The sequence below is a fragment of the Xiphophorus maculatus genome, chromosome 13 (genome assembly GCF_002775205.1).
Source record: "Xiphophorus maculatus strain JP 163 A chromosome 13, X_maculatus-5.0-male, whole genome shotgun sequence".
NCBI classification, from domain to species: Eukaryota; Metazoa; Chordata; class Actinopteri; order Cyprinodontiformes; family Poeciliidae; genus Xiphophorus; species Xiphophorus maculatus.
This window is the reverse complement of record NC_036455.1, coordinates 22698064-22710673: the sequence shown is the minus strand read 5'-3', so window position 1 is coordinate 22710673 and position 12610 is coordinate 22698064. Positions and strand designations below refer to the sequence as shown.

The 12610-nt window shown below is 36.7% G+C and overlaps 1 protein-coding gene across 1 annotated transcript in view; it reads left to right on the top strand.

Annotated features, from left to right (window-relative positions):
- Positions 1 to 12610, top strand: part of gabbr2 (gamma-aminobutyric acid type B receptor subunit 2) — a 184787-nt gene that overhangs the window by 118238 nt on the left and 53939 nt on the right. The window contains exons 9-13 of the mRNA XM_023344732.1: positions 948 to 1028; positions 2793 to 2943; positions 3262 to 3394; positions 6122 to 6229; positions 9694 to 9816. Coding sequence (XP_023200500.1) covers positions 948 to 1028; positions 2793 to 2943; positions 3262 to 3394; positions 6122 to 6229; positions 9694 to 9816 — 596 coding nt within the window. The remainder of the gene's footprint in view (positions 1 to 947; positions 1029 to 2792; positions 2944 to 3261; positions 3395 to 6121; positions 6230 to 9693; positions 9817 to 12610) is intronic.

Genomic DNA, 12610 nt, shown 5'->3' with positions numbered 1-12610 from the left:
TTCCTACAAAGAAAATTAACAGCCTGTCTCCTTTTTTCCCCCTCCCATTTGCTTTCTCCATCCTCCCAGTTGTAAAATCTAACCAAGTAATAGAAAGTGAATGGCCATGTTTGCCTGACAGGGCCATTCCTCCTCCAATATTACACGGGAGAGGCTGTTTGTTCATAGATGTGCTTGAGAAACATTTCTGGGTAGAAAAGAAGGGTGATAACAACAAGCATTTAGATTCTAGTTTACATATAGACCCACATGTTTCTCCTTTTACATCAGTTAGCAATTCTTCCAGTTATTGTTTATGTGTGGTGTTTTATTATGTTTTTTTTTTTTATTACCTTTTAAGTTTGACCAAAATAAGATAAACTATTAATTGGTACTGTACTTAGGACAACATAGTGGTATTTTGAGAGATTTTTTAATTGCTTGCTATGGAAGAGATGCTGCTTGAGTAAGTGCTGAGGAAGACGCCATGTGGAACTTGGCTGACCAAACGGGGAGGCACAGAATGTGGTGTGCTTGTAAACACAGGCTGAGCAGCAGAGCAGGTTGCTGGGTAAGGCTGCAGGAAACAACTGCACTACTGTTACTGTCTACTAAAGATTGTTCATTTGATAACAGAATGGCTTGATTACACCTGGAGGCTCACATGCAGTATGACACTGCTGCAATCTTTTGCTTTTCAGCTATGTCCTTGGCAGCATAGTTGAATGTGGCTGTAGGTAAAAGCAGTGCAGGAAGCTGACACTCCCTACAAAGCAGTGGGTCTGTTGTGAAACCAGCCTGGATGTTTTAGTGCATATTTGAGTTAAATGGTTGCTTTTCTACAGACATTTTATATTTGCAGTTACTTTGCTGTTTTATTTATTTATTTATTTTACTATATATAAATAAACCCATTGTAAATACATATTTATGTTTGTGGGGATTTTTTTAAATTATTATTTTAACAGATGGTCAGGAAGCAAAAGTGGGAGAGTACAATTCTATCGCTGACATCCTGGATCTCCAGAACAACTCCATCAGGTTCCAAGGTAGGACAACTTTACTTGTGGAAACTATTGGGGTAAGGATGTCAATCTTTCCTTGCAGAAAAAAGCTCCCCTGCTCAGAGCCTTTCCTTAAATCCTAGAGAGGTTTAATACCTCACCCAAGGCAGGACCAGGTATTTCACTATAAGTTGCCAAAGCAAGCTAATTGAAATGCAGGGAGACAATGAAACCAGTTAAAAAATTGTCCTAATATGCTTTTTGATAATTAATGCTCGGGTAAGTCAGAGTATCAGCTTCTAGCATTCATTCACATTCGAGGGCTACCATTTTGGTAATGCACAAGTATGAAATTATGTTATGCGAACAAATGAACAGGCTGTTTGATTTGAAGATCTCTTATGTTTGTTTGAAATACCATTTGTTTGGGTGCTGGTGATAATTATAAAGTGGGACTTTCAGAAGCCCTATTTAAATTACATTAGATTTGAATTTAGATTTAAATAACTTAGGCATTCTATATGATAATCATGCTGAGTGTAATGCTGGAGTACGTTAGGAAAAGCACCAATTTATTGCCCCACAACGTTAAGAATCAGTGGTCACAAATATGACCAGCTGTTATTGATGGTCCATTTTTATTATTCAACAACTGTAGTCTGTATTATAAAAATGTATTTGAGTGCTTAGTATTCAGAACCCAATTCATGGGCAGTGATTCAGGTGCTGCACAACATCTACACTCAGTCCAAACTGGTTAAAATTGCTCATAATTTGTGAGGTAGTTATTCAGAAATAAAGTCTGAGTATTACATTTTATCAGAATTCATCAAAAAGGAAAAACTATTAAATGAAATTATTACATTTCCATGTAATAATTTAGGCCTAGACACAAGCAGTCCAGTTTTGAAACCCTGCAGCAATGCAGGGTTAAAGGTGACCTAGATGTCATGAATTTGATTGAAGAAATGTTTATTTGAGTAACTGAAGCTCGATTCTGAATTGGGGCGAGAGACTTGAGATCTAACTTGGGGGGAAAAAAATTACTTGAGAACATCTCTGATTTAAACTTGGCCTGTGCCTGCCTGTTTAAATAATTTTTAATGTTATCTTTTCTCATATTAAGTGTATTTTATGTCTCTAATGTCTATAAAAATAAAACAAAGGAATTAGATAAATTAACTATCTGAAATTATACACTTTGACAATATGTATGGCACAACTGTTTATAACTCATATAGTCCAAAATAGATTTTTTTTTCTGTCAGCATCTGAATATTTTTGAGCCTGAACCAGGATCACAATTCACCTTCCTAAGCTGGCCTCTCGCCTCTAAATTATTTACCAGTCCATTTTTCCTCTCTTTCGGGTTTTGCAAGTGTTGACATACTTTGGAATTTGTTTGATCCTTCTGGCTATTCTCCCCCCACGGCGCTCTTTCGCTCCATCTTCCCTTCTCTGCCCCAAATAAAGAAGCTCCTGCAATGAAAGCTTCTTGCTACATCCCTCACCACAGTAAACGCACAGAGGATGCCCATGCGATTAAGTCTAAATACTAGAAAATGCAGCGCTTGCCCACAATAACCTGAATGTGGCGCCGGTAGAAAGATTTACATGAATATTTGGAAGCTGAGCTTGAATAAGTTAATATTTGCTGCAGTAGCACATTCTTTTAGAAGACGAATGAATCTAAAGGAGGAAAGTTCAAATAAGTAGATTTCTTTTTCTTTTTAGAAAAAGTTTAGCACAGAAAATGGTTGAAACTTTAAGAAGTATGAAAATAACCTTTTCTCCTCCTTTGTGTCGTAGGTGTGGAGCCTCCCAAAGATCGCACATTTGTTCGTCTACAACGGCGCCACATCAACGTGCCACTGTACAGCATCTTGTCTACTATAACCATCCTGGGCATGCTAATGGCCGGGGCTTTCCTGTTCTTTAACATCAAGAACCGAAATCACAGGTCAGCATCTGGAAACAGACCAGTACAACCTTGGTAAAAAAAAATGACAGCCAGTGAAGATAAAATGCAGACTTGTACTGTGGGAGAAAATATTAAATTAGCAGATTTTGTAAAGGGAGAAGAAGTAGAGAGATGAATGAAGGCCAGACAAGCTTATGTGGGGTGAATAGTAATAGAAATAAAAATGAATCTAGTCAGATAATACAACTGTTTAATATACTTGTGGTTTTTTAGACTTTTTTTTGCATAAGTATATTGTCAGTTTTAAAGCTCCGCTAATCAGTTTCATCGTTTATTTAATGTTTTGTTCTCCTTCAGACTAATCAAGATGTCCAGTCCATACATGAACAACCTGATCATCCTAGGAGGCATGCTGTCCTACGCCTCGATCTTCCTCTTTGGTCTTGATGGAGGTTTTGTTTCGGACAAAGAGTTTGAGACGCTCTGCACTGTGAGTCCACTTCAAACTTTTATCAACCTATTAAATATTAAACGCAAGCTTGAGTTTGATTCAACATCCTACAACCGCGAATTCCAATTTGATTTTGGAAGATTTGAGTTGATAGCCCAAAAAGTACTGCACAATTTATAAGTGGATGAAAAATAGTGTGGTTTTCAAACATTTATGGAAATAAAAATCTCAAGGATGTTGCATTCAGCCTCTACTAAAAGTGCAACCGATTGCCTTGAGAAGTCACCTTATTAGTACCCAATCTCGGAGTGCAGCTGCTCTGTGAAGGCCTCAGAAGTTTGTTAAAGAAAATTCATTAAAAAAATGCAAACCTCCAAGCCTACTGAAACATGGCCATCCATATAAACTGACTGAAAAACATTAATCAGAGAGACTACCATGAGCCCCTTCATAATGGAGGAGCTGCAGACGTCAACAGCTCGGGTGGATCACTGTGTCAACCGGCTAGCTATTGCTCACACAATAAGCAAATCCAGCTTTTCTGGAAGAGCTACAAGAAAATCATTTTTGAAAAGACAGAATGAGAAGAAGCAATATTCATTTTGCCACAAGCACAGAAAACATGTGAAGATCAGAGGAGACCAAAGCAAACATTTTTTCATCTTTGTGGAAAATGCTGTGTGATGAAAAGATGTGCAAAGCAGATGGTAACATACCCAAAAAACGTGCAACTGTAACTACAGTCAGAGATCGTCATGCAGGGGCAAAAACACATAATATTTTCTTTCTACTTATGCAATACTGTGGTGTGGTCTATTGTATCAAGGCCTAAAAAAATGAAATAAATTTTAAGGGGTATAAATGCTGTCACAGTGTATTGTCTATTTTAAAATTTCCATGCTATTTTCCTATTTTTATTTTTACTTTATATATTTAAGATATGCCAAAGCAAAAGTAGCTAACAAGCCTCTCGCATGCACCATATGATCAAGGGAAAACTGATTGAATCTCACTGCAGGTTCTGCAGCTAGCACAGAGCACATTAAGTGTCTCCCCTCAGGTAGCAGTACCGTGTGACTATGTAGATACTGGATTAATTAAGGAGTTTTGATTACAGTGATAACTAGTTTCCACTGTGATAACACCATAGCCGACACACACGCATCACAGACACAAGTAATGACAGGCAGGGCCCGTCTCGAGCTGCCGTCACCTGGATGAAGCTGCGCTGCAGAGCCAAAACAGAGCCTGTCACTTCCGATGAAGTGCTACAGCAAAGGAGCGCAGAGGTTGATAGATGTACTACTGATTAATGAGCTGGTCTCCCAGTGAATAGACGGCCTAATTTTTCTTGTCATTTGTAGCCAAAGCTCTTCCAAAGCGTCACTCAAAAGAGCACACGTTCCAGTTAAAATGCTAGGTTTTTATGATGTAAAAAAAAATGTAACCATGATTACAGCATGATCACTTTTCCCAAATATAGTTTGACTTTTATGGTGTATAACTAGTAGATAGTAAAAAATAAAAATAAAAAAATATATAATGTCGGTTTAGAAGCCATTTTCTTTGTGAGGTGACCGTACAGATTTTCTGTCAACGTTAGTCCTGGACGTTGGCTTGGACATTCCAAAGTGTTCATTTTCCCCTTACAAAGTTTTTGTTGTTGTTGTTGATTTGGTTGTGTACTTGGATTTATGGTTAAAAATAAAATTTCTTTCTATGTCAACTTTCTGGGTTAGAATTGACTCGTATTAGCAGCTGTGCACCAATGTATTAAACAACCAGGACTTGTTGGAGGAAAAATAACTTTTCAGAAATGCTGCTAGCTTTTTAGGAGCCTCCCTGACTGGTTTCAATCTGTTTTCATCCAGATTGAAACCAGTTTTTGTAAAATCCTGTTCCATTTGTTCTCCAGTTATTTATGATGGCCTTGTGCATGTGTAATTTTATAGGTATTTTATTACCATTCTCCTTTCTGATACCTTTGTGCATTGAGATAATTTTGATCATTTGTAATCTTTCTGCAAAATATGACTTTATGTCAAGCACACAAATGTGGAAAAGTAAAAAAAATAAATAAATAAAATAAAAAAGGAGAACTTCAGCAAATTCACTGTAAATGAAGCCAAATATAAACGTGAGAACAAAGAACGGTCAAAACAAATCAAAAGTAATTTTAACCAGGTATTAGTTTACAGGTGTGCATATGGAACCAGACTGTTTTGCCATTTGTTTTAAATAGTTTTGCCTCTTTCTCATCAGTTTTCCAGCTGAATTGCACAAGCTGTATGTCACTAGGTGGGAACAGGTCTAAAACATTTTGGAAGAACTGATCTCAGTTTTTTGTCTTTTTTTTTACTACAAAAATTGGCTTTTTTTTTTTAAACTCACTAAGGTGCATTAGCACCTGGTCATGCTGGAGTACACAACTGTCTACTCATTTCTGATTTTAGATTCTATTTAATTTTCAAGCTTCTTTAACTCATCAGCTTTGTGTTTTGTGCTAAAACAAAAAAGGTCCACATTATTATTATTTTTTTTTTACTAAAATAAAATGCTCTCAGAAGTTTGACAGCCCCATTGCTAAGGATGGTCTACCAGAGCTCTTGGAAGTAAATAATAAATCTGACAGCATTTTATTTTTAGGACGCCTTGCAACACTATTTTGAACAAATTTATCTTTAGATACTTGTCAGATCAGATGCTGGTTTGAGCTTTGATTACCCCGTTATGACACGTTGCGAATGTGTGCTAATGTACCGACAGGTTCGGACATGGATCCTTATTGTTGGATACACAACTGCTTTTGGTGCCATGTTTGCCAAGACGTGGAGGGTACATGCCATCTTCAAAAATGTGAAGATGAAGAAAAAGGTAAGAAAAACTGTAATTATTCAGTAAAACATGTGTTTCCAGATCGTAAATACAATTTATTAAAGGACAGAGAGAATTTTGACATGCTTTTGAGGTAAAGTTAGGAATAGATCCATCTGTCCCTAAAAAATCTTTGAACACCAAACAAGATACCTACAATTTTATTTGGTGATGAGCATATTCATTCGGCACATGTCCTTTCTAGGTTACATACATATGAGCATTGATATTTAGCTGATCGTGCCCAGACTTGAATCAGATAGAAATATGTGTGAATACTGCTGGCTGCAGCACCTTCTCTGAACAATGTCTCTTTGAAGAAAGAAAAAAATAGAAATATAGATATCTTTTTAAACAACTGACCCGATCTGTTTCACTGGCCCAGTTATATAAAGTGCTGCTCTTTCTGTGCTGCAAGTCTTCATGGCCTTTTGTATTAATAGCTGTTCCCCTCTCCCACTCTATTTCTCTTCTCAAAATTTTCCATATTATTGGAAGGGTGGGTGGCCTTACATTGAACATGAAAAGACAAAGAAAGAAAAAAGGAAGGAAAGAAAGGGGGAGGGGTGGATGACTGAACTTGTAAAAGAGGTAAGGAGGGTATAGAAAAATAGCGGCAGAAGGGATGGCGGAGTGACAGAAGCAAAGCAGGACAGAGTAAGAAACAAGACAAACAATCTGGCCTCAATGGCAAAGAAAGTAGGCTGGAAACGCTGAAGAGGAAACAAAAATCTGGAGACCGGGTACAGATGATGAATCAAAAGAGGTTAAAAGACATAAACCTCCAACATTTTATTAAAGATTTTTTATAACTCCGAACCTGACCCCTTATATTTATTTTATGAGTTGGGTTTTTTAAAAATAATTTCAGGAAACAGAGCTGTTTTGTCTCTTTGAACTTGGTATTGCTTTGACATTTCATAGCCAATTATTTCAACTCACTTCCCCTCCTCTCACCTTCTCTCCCTTGCTAACAAAGACAAAACAAATGTTTCCTTTGAGGCAGTATTCACCCCTGCTGCATAGTTTAGCTCTTAACACTCAAGATGTGTGCTCTATTGGCTCAGGGCCTGGGTTTGTGTGCAGCGGACACACACGCGTTCCACTTCATCCACATTGATTGAGTGCAGGTGCTTTGGCTTCAACAGACTGATAGTTGCTGTTGGTGCCCTGAAACGTCTGCCAACTGCTGTCAGGGGAGGGACAGACACAAGTGTTAGCCATCTTTTCTTCAAACTGTGGATCCAAAGCAGCAACACTATTCACCCCTTTCCTCCTAGTTTTCCTTCATCAGTTTTTTTTTTCCTGTAAAATGGAAGAGTATGTAATTCAAGAGTGAGTTCCATAAAGTTTCTGCTAGGTGGACTCCAATGAATTATTTTTCTGTAAAAGAAAACTAAAAAAAAGCAATTAAATCTGTACAGAAACGGATAAGAAGGTTTCCAGAATCCCTCTGTCATGGACTGACATGAGGGTGTGACAACCTGGAGTAAAAATCCCACAGTTTTTCAGATATTAACAGACATATTAAAAATAGAAATATCTGACATGCTCTAATTGCTTTTGTTGAAACAGAAAAACAACATTTTTTTCTACTACTGCTTAAATAAATTAGAATTTGACACAAGACTTAAGCAAAAAGAAACAAAAAAGAGAACATTTTTCATGGCTGGACATCTAAATGCTCACCATCTCTGGACAAGACTGGTACAAATAGAAAACAATGAATATGTTTTCTAGTCTGAAAACATATTCATTGTTTCACCTTAAAACTCTTGAAATTGCACATTAAAATTCAGACAATTCACATAATTGCGGTCATCTATTTCAAATAATCTTTTGTCACTCCTTTCAAAACAATTGAGCTTATAAAATATTGTTAAAACTTCTAGCATATTTGAATGGTTCCCAAGCTAAGGGATCGGGGATAAAGATACCTTGAACGTTTCCTGGAAAGTAATTAAATTTACGTTCCTCTTATTTCTTTACTAGAATTAGACTGCATAGTTCTGATAGCCTATATAGTAAAGATATTTAATCTTGCACCTGAAAGCACCTATTAAAAAGGGAAAAAAAAGCCACTGTTACTACTAATTACTTTATTCAAAGCTCAAACCAGGTCAGTAAATAATTCCTTTCTTTTGAAAGTAAAAAGGAAAAAAGTTATTGCACTCTCTTTCTACAGGCTCTTTAAGGCTCTACACATATTTATTTTTTATTTCTTTGAGTTTTTCTAAACTCAAGTTGGATACTTGAGACAAAAATCTGTGCAACACCAATGGTATGTCTGAATGCCAATATTGCTGGTGGAAAGAAAACAGGTAACACTTCAGTTAATTTACAGTAATTACATGTACAATTTGTCTGAAAGAGTCACTTGACAACATAACACATCATAGTTTAGCAGATGGAAGTGTAAAGCTTTTTTTTTCAATAGTTTTGAAAAAATATCCTTCCCAGGTTTTTCCTCATTAGAGTATTTTGGAACAGTTAATTTGAAATTTAAAGGTGTTTAGATATCTTGGTGTTAAATGATTATTTTAAACATTTTCTCTAAAATCTTTACATATTTATAGGCACCCCTGTTAAAAAAAACATGATTTTTTTTCTTTTACTTGTAATCTGATTGGGTGTTCCTTTTTTTATTGTTTCAATCTGAGATTAACCTGGGGCAATGAAACATGAATAAATATAAATGTTTTCTACTCGCAGCACTTTACTGCATGCACATCTATTTTTTCTTTGGTTCACGCACTACCGCATTGCCAGTGGCTGTTTAGTGTACGTCTTTCTGCAATAAATCGGACATGCCTAGCGGAGGGGCTGTGGATCCCACCTATCAATATTCTTTGTCTAGCCATGGCCACATTTGCTCGGTCTTTGCATCATCAAAAGACTGAGCAGATCAAAAGACAATCCCCTCATGTCCCTCGTTCGGAGCCCACCGGGGGAAACGGACACCTGTGCGAGCTGCATCCAGACTATGTGATACTTTCCAAACAGAACGTGACCCTGTCTTCTCCTGACCTTTCTTTTGATTCATGGTTTCAGTCAAATGCTATTATAAATGAAGATCACAAACAGGTCATGGCTTTCATCCTTCCAAAGTTCAGAGTACAAAAGACGAGTTTTAGACGTGAGCAGTGCTGGCTCAGCATTGGTTCCTTTTTAGGCAACAGGATTTGACTTGCTGACAGAACTTCTAATGGATTATTGACCAATAGCTCTTCTGGAAGTGTCAGATTTTATTGTTTTATAGTAGTAAAAAGGGAACATAAGTCCTTAAAAATGTTAAAAGAAAGGCATGAATAAGCCAAGATTAAAGTGAAATAACTCAATAAATAAGGTGTGTAAAAATGTCCTGCTTAACATACCTTTATGAGATAGATGCTAGTCCGTTAAAGACCCACACGTTGAACTACTTCACAAAAATTTAAGCATATCATTGTCTTCTTCCTCCACAGATCATAAAGGACCAGAAACTGTTGATTATCGTCGGTGGGATGCTGCTTATCGACTTATGCATTCTAATTTGCTGGCAGATCGTGGACCCTCTCAGGAGAACCGTGGAAGAATACAGCTTGGAGGTCAGAAAGGCTTTTTTTTTTTTCCTCCTGGTCAAATATGTGCTCTGTTCCAATATTTTTGTGTCAATCTGACGGGGCTTTTTTCAGCAAGGAAGGTCCGATTGAGTAACACCGAGTTATTCGAGCAAGGGAAATGTCTTCATTATACTGTAGAGTGAGCATATTCTCTCCTTGTGGTTGTTGTTATTTTTGGGTCAGGATGTGAGCCATCGCTGCCTTCTGTGCTCATTCTATTCCCGGTTGCCAGTTTCAATGGGAGACATTGGCAAGGGCCAGCGGAAAACAGGCACTTAGCATCAAATTCATTCTGCCGGAGAGGTTGTTGGGTGTTAAAGAGATTTTAACGCCGCTTTACTCTGAGAAGTCAGAGATCTTCCATTGGAAAAACGCAGCAGTATTGATTTTATAGAAATTGATGCCGTGTGATGTCTGTTGAAATATTAACAAATGATTGTGTGATCAATTATCTTTAAGAAGATTAGTGTTTTTTAACACTGGATGAAACTTAATATGTTCAGAGTGTTATTTTTTAATTGAATTATCATTTTCCTGCTAGAGGCAAAAGTGCACAGTTTATAGATATAGCTGTATCCATGAGTTTCTTAGTTGCTACTGGAAAAGAAATGCCTTAAGCTAAGAGAGAGTCATACAGGCAGTAAATGAATTCAAACTTACATTAAAAACATTAGCTATATGTACTTTAGTGTAATTAATACTGCTTATGTCAGAGAGATAAAACATTACTTCAGAACATTACAACCTCTAAGTTTTACTTTGACATTTACATGAAATCCTATGAATTTCTCTGAAGATTTTAAACGAGATGGACCATGACCCATTTTAAAAGTGGATCGTGTTGATGTTGATTACGTTTTGGGATTAGAAATGTTTCTGTTCAGCCTTGGTGAGGAATTAAAAGTTTACATACCCTGGATTCCAAAGAGCTCTAACCCAGATATGTTTTATGTGTGGTTGGATGTGATTAAAGAAAATTAAACCAATTAATTACAGGCTTTGTAAATTAGTGTTGTGATTAGTCACACTTTTGCCAAATAGCAATATTTGGCAAATTAAACAAAGTTTGTCAATTCCAATACATTTTGTTAATGACTGACTCGATAAATACAGATGTACAATTTGTATTTCAATGATGGACAACTTCTTTCTCAATTTAGTAAAACTGGTTTTGCTTTCATTCCCATTGTTAACCAAGCAGATCAAGAAGCAGTTAAGTTTAAGATCAGAAAACCAACAACTTTAAACATCAAACACCTATAAATCCTGTAGTTACTTTGGGGAAAAACCTTAATACCTTTTACAAAACCAGGTTTCTGTCATTTAGTTTCTATGATCTGTGTCACTCTTTTAAGTCACTGCATTCTGGTGGAAATGTGATTTATAAATCCTCTACTTGAAATGTATTTTTGATAACGCAACAAAGCAAAAGCATAAAAACTTTTGGGATTCAGAGTATGCTGTCAATAAAACACTGACACAGAGTATATTCATCTGTTCTCTTTTCTCTTACCTCATCAGGATGTCTCATTTGACCACCGGTTTTCTCTGGTTTTACATTTATCGGGGGTTTGTAGTGGTAATGGTCTTTGAAGGTGACTTAAAAGCAGTGTTCAACTTAGTTTTACTCCAGTTATTGAGCACCGTTTCATCACATCACCAAGCCATTAAACAGTGATGCCATCGGCTCTCATTGCTCCCTGCCACCAACCAAGCACATGAATGGAGGGGGAGCACGTAGCTCAAAGATCAAAATGCTCTGCATTCACTTTCGGTTGGGTTGCCGATATTTTTTCATTTAAACACCAGTTCAGACGGCCATTATGCCTTTTCATTCCACAATGTTAAATGTGTGCACTTACTTTGGTTATTTTTTCTCTCTTTTTTTGCTGGTATTGATAATCTTAATTGATAAATTGACATACAAGCAATATTTTTTTTAATTCTCATAGTTATTTAATGTGACCCCCACAATAGGTGTATGCAGCTTCCTATAGATTTTGCTCATACTGATTGGACCTGGACTCACTGTGGGCTTCTTTGATGCATCCCACTTGGGTTGACTAAATGCGTACATTGCAAAACCCTATTAAGCTTATTTTTTAGGAAACTGATTCTCACTAAGAAAATGACTGTGAATTGCACAACACATTTAGGGCCCATTTGATTTCTCATTTTATCTAGAATTCAGCCACATTAAGTAGTTAACGTGGGGCTATTACATAACGCACATACAATTTCAGCCCAATTTATCAGCCATTTCCTGTCTATATACTGTGTATGATGTGGTCTAGCTATGATATTTTGAGTGAGATAGACGTTCTGTAGCCTGGGATGCTGTGGTGGCACAGGGGTTAAGCACCACCCACACAAGGAGGCCTTAGTCCTCAATGTGGCTGTCACAGGTTCGAATCCCAGCCTGGTGACGTTTCCCGCATGTCTTCCCTCTCTTTCATTACCCTACCTTCTTGCCCTAGCACTTTCAAATAAAGGCCATTAGAGCCAAAAAATGTAAAGAAAAATAAAAATGAAATAAAAAAGAAGAAAAAAATGAGGTCAGTAGCCTTAAAGGTTCAAAATGATAAATAATGGTTTTGCCATGTTTGAAACGTCAAGTCATGTTGACAAACTAAACGTCTATATTGTCAGATTCAGTAAATTAAAAATACTATTGAAAAGTTTATTTATTTCACTAACTAATTTCACTTGGTGAAAAACATTTGTAGATTAATTACACAGAAAGACATTTTCAATCCTTCATTTCTATTAACTTTGATGA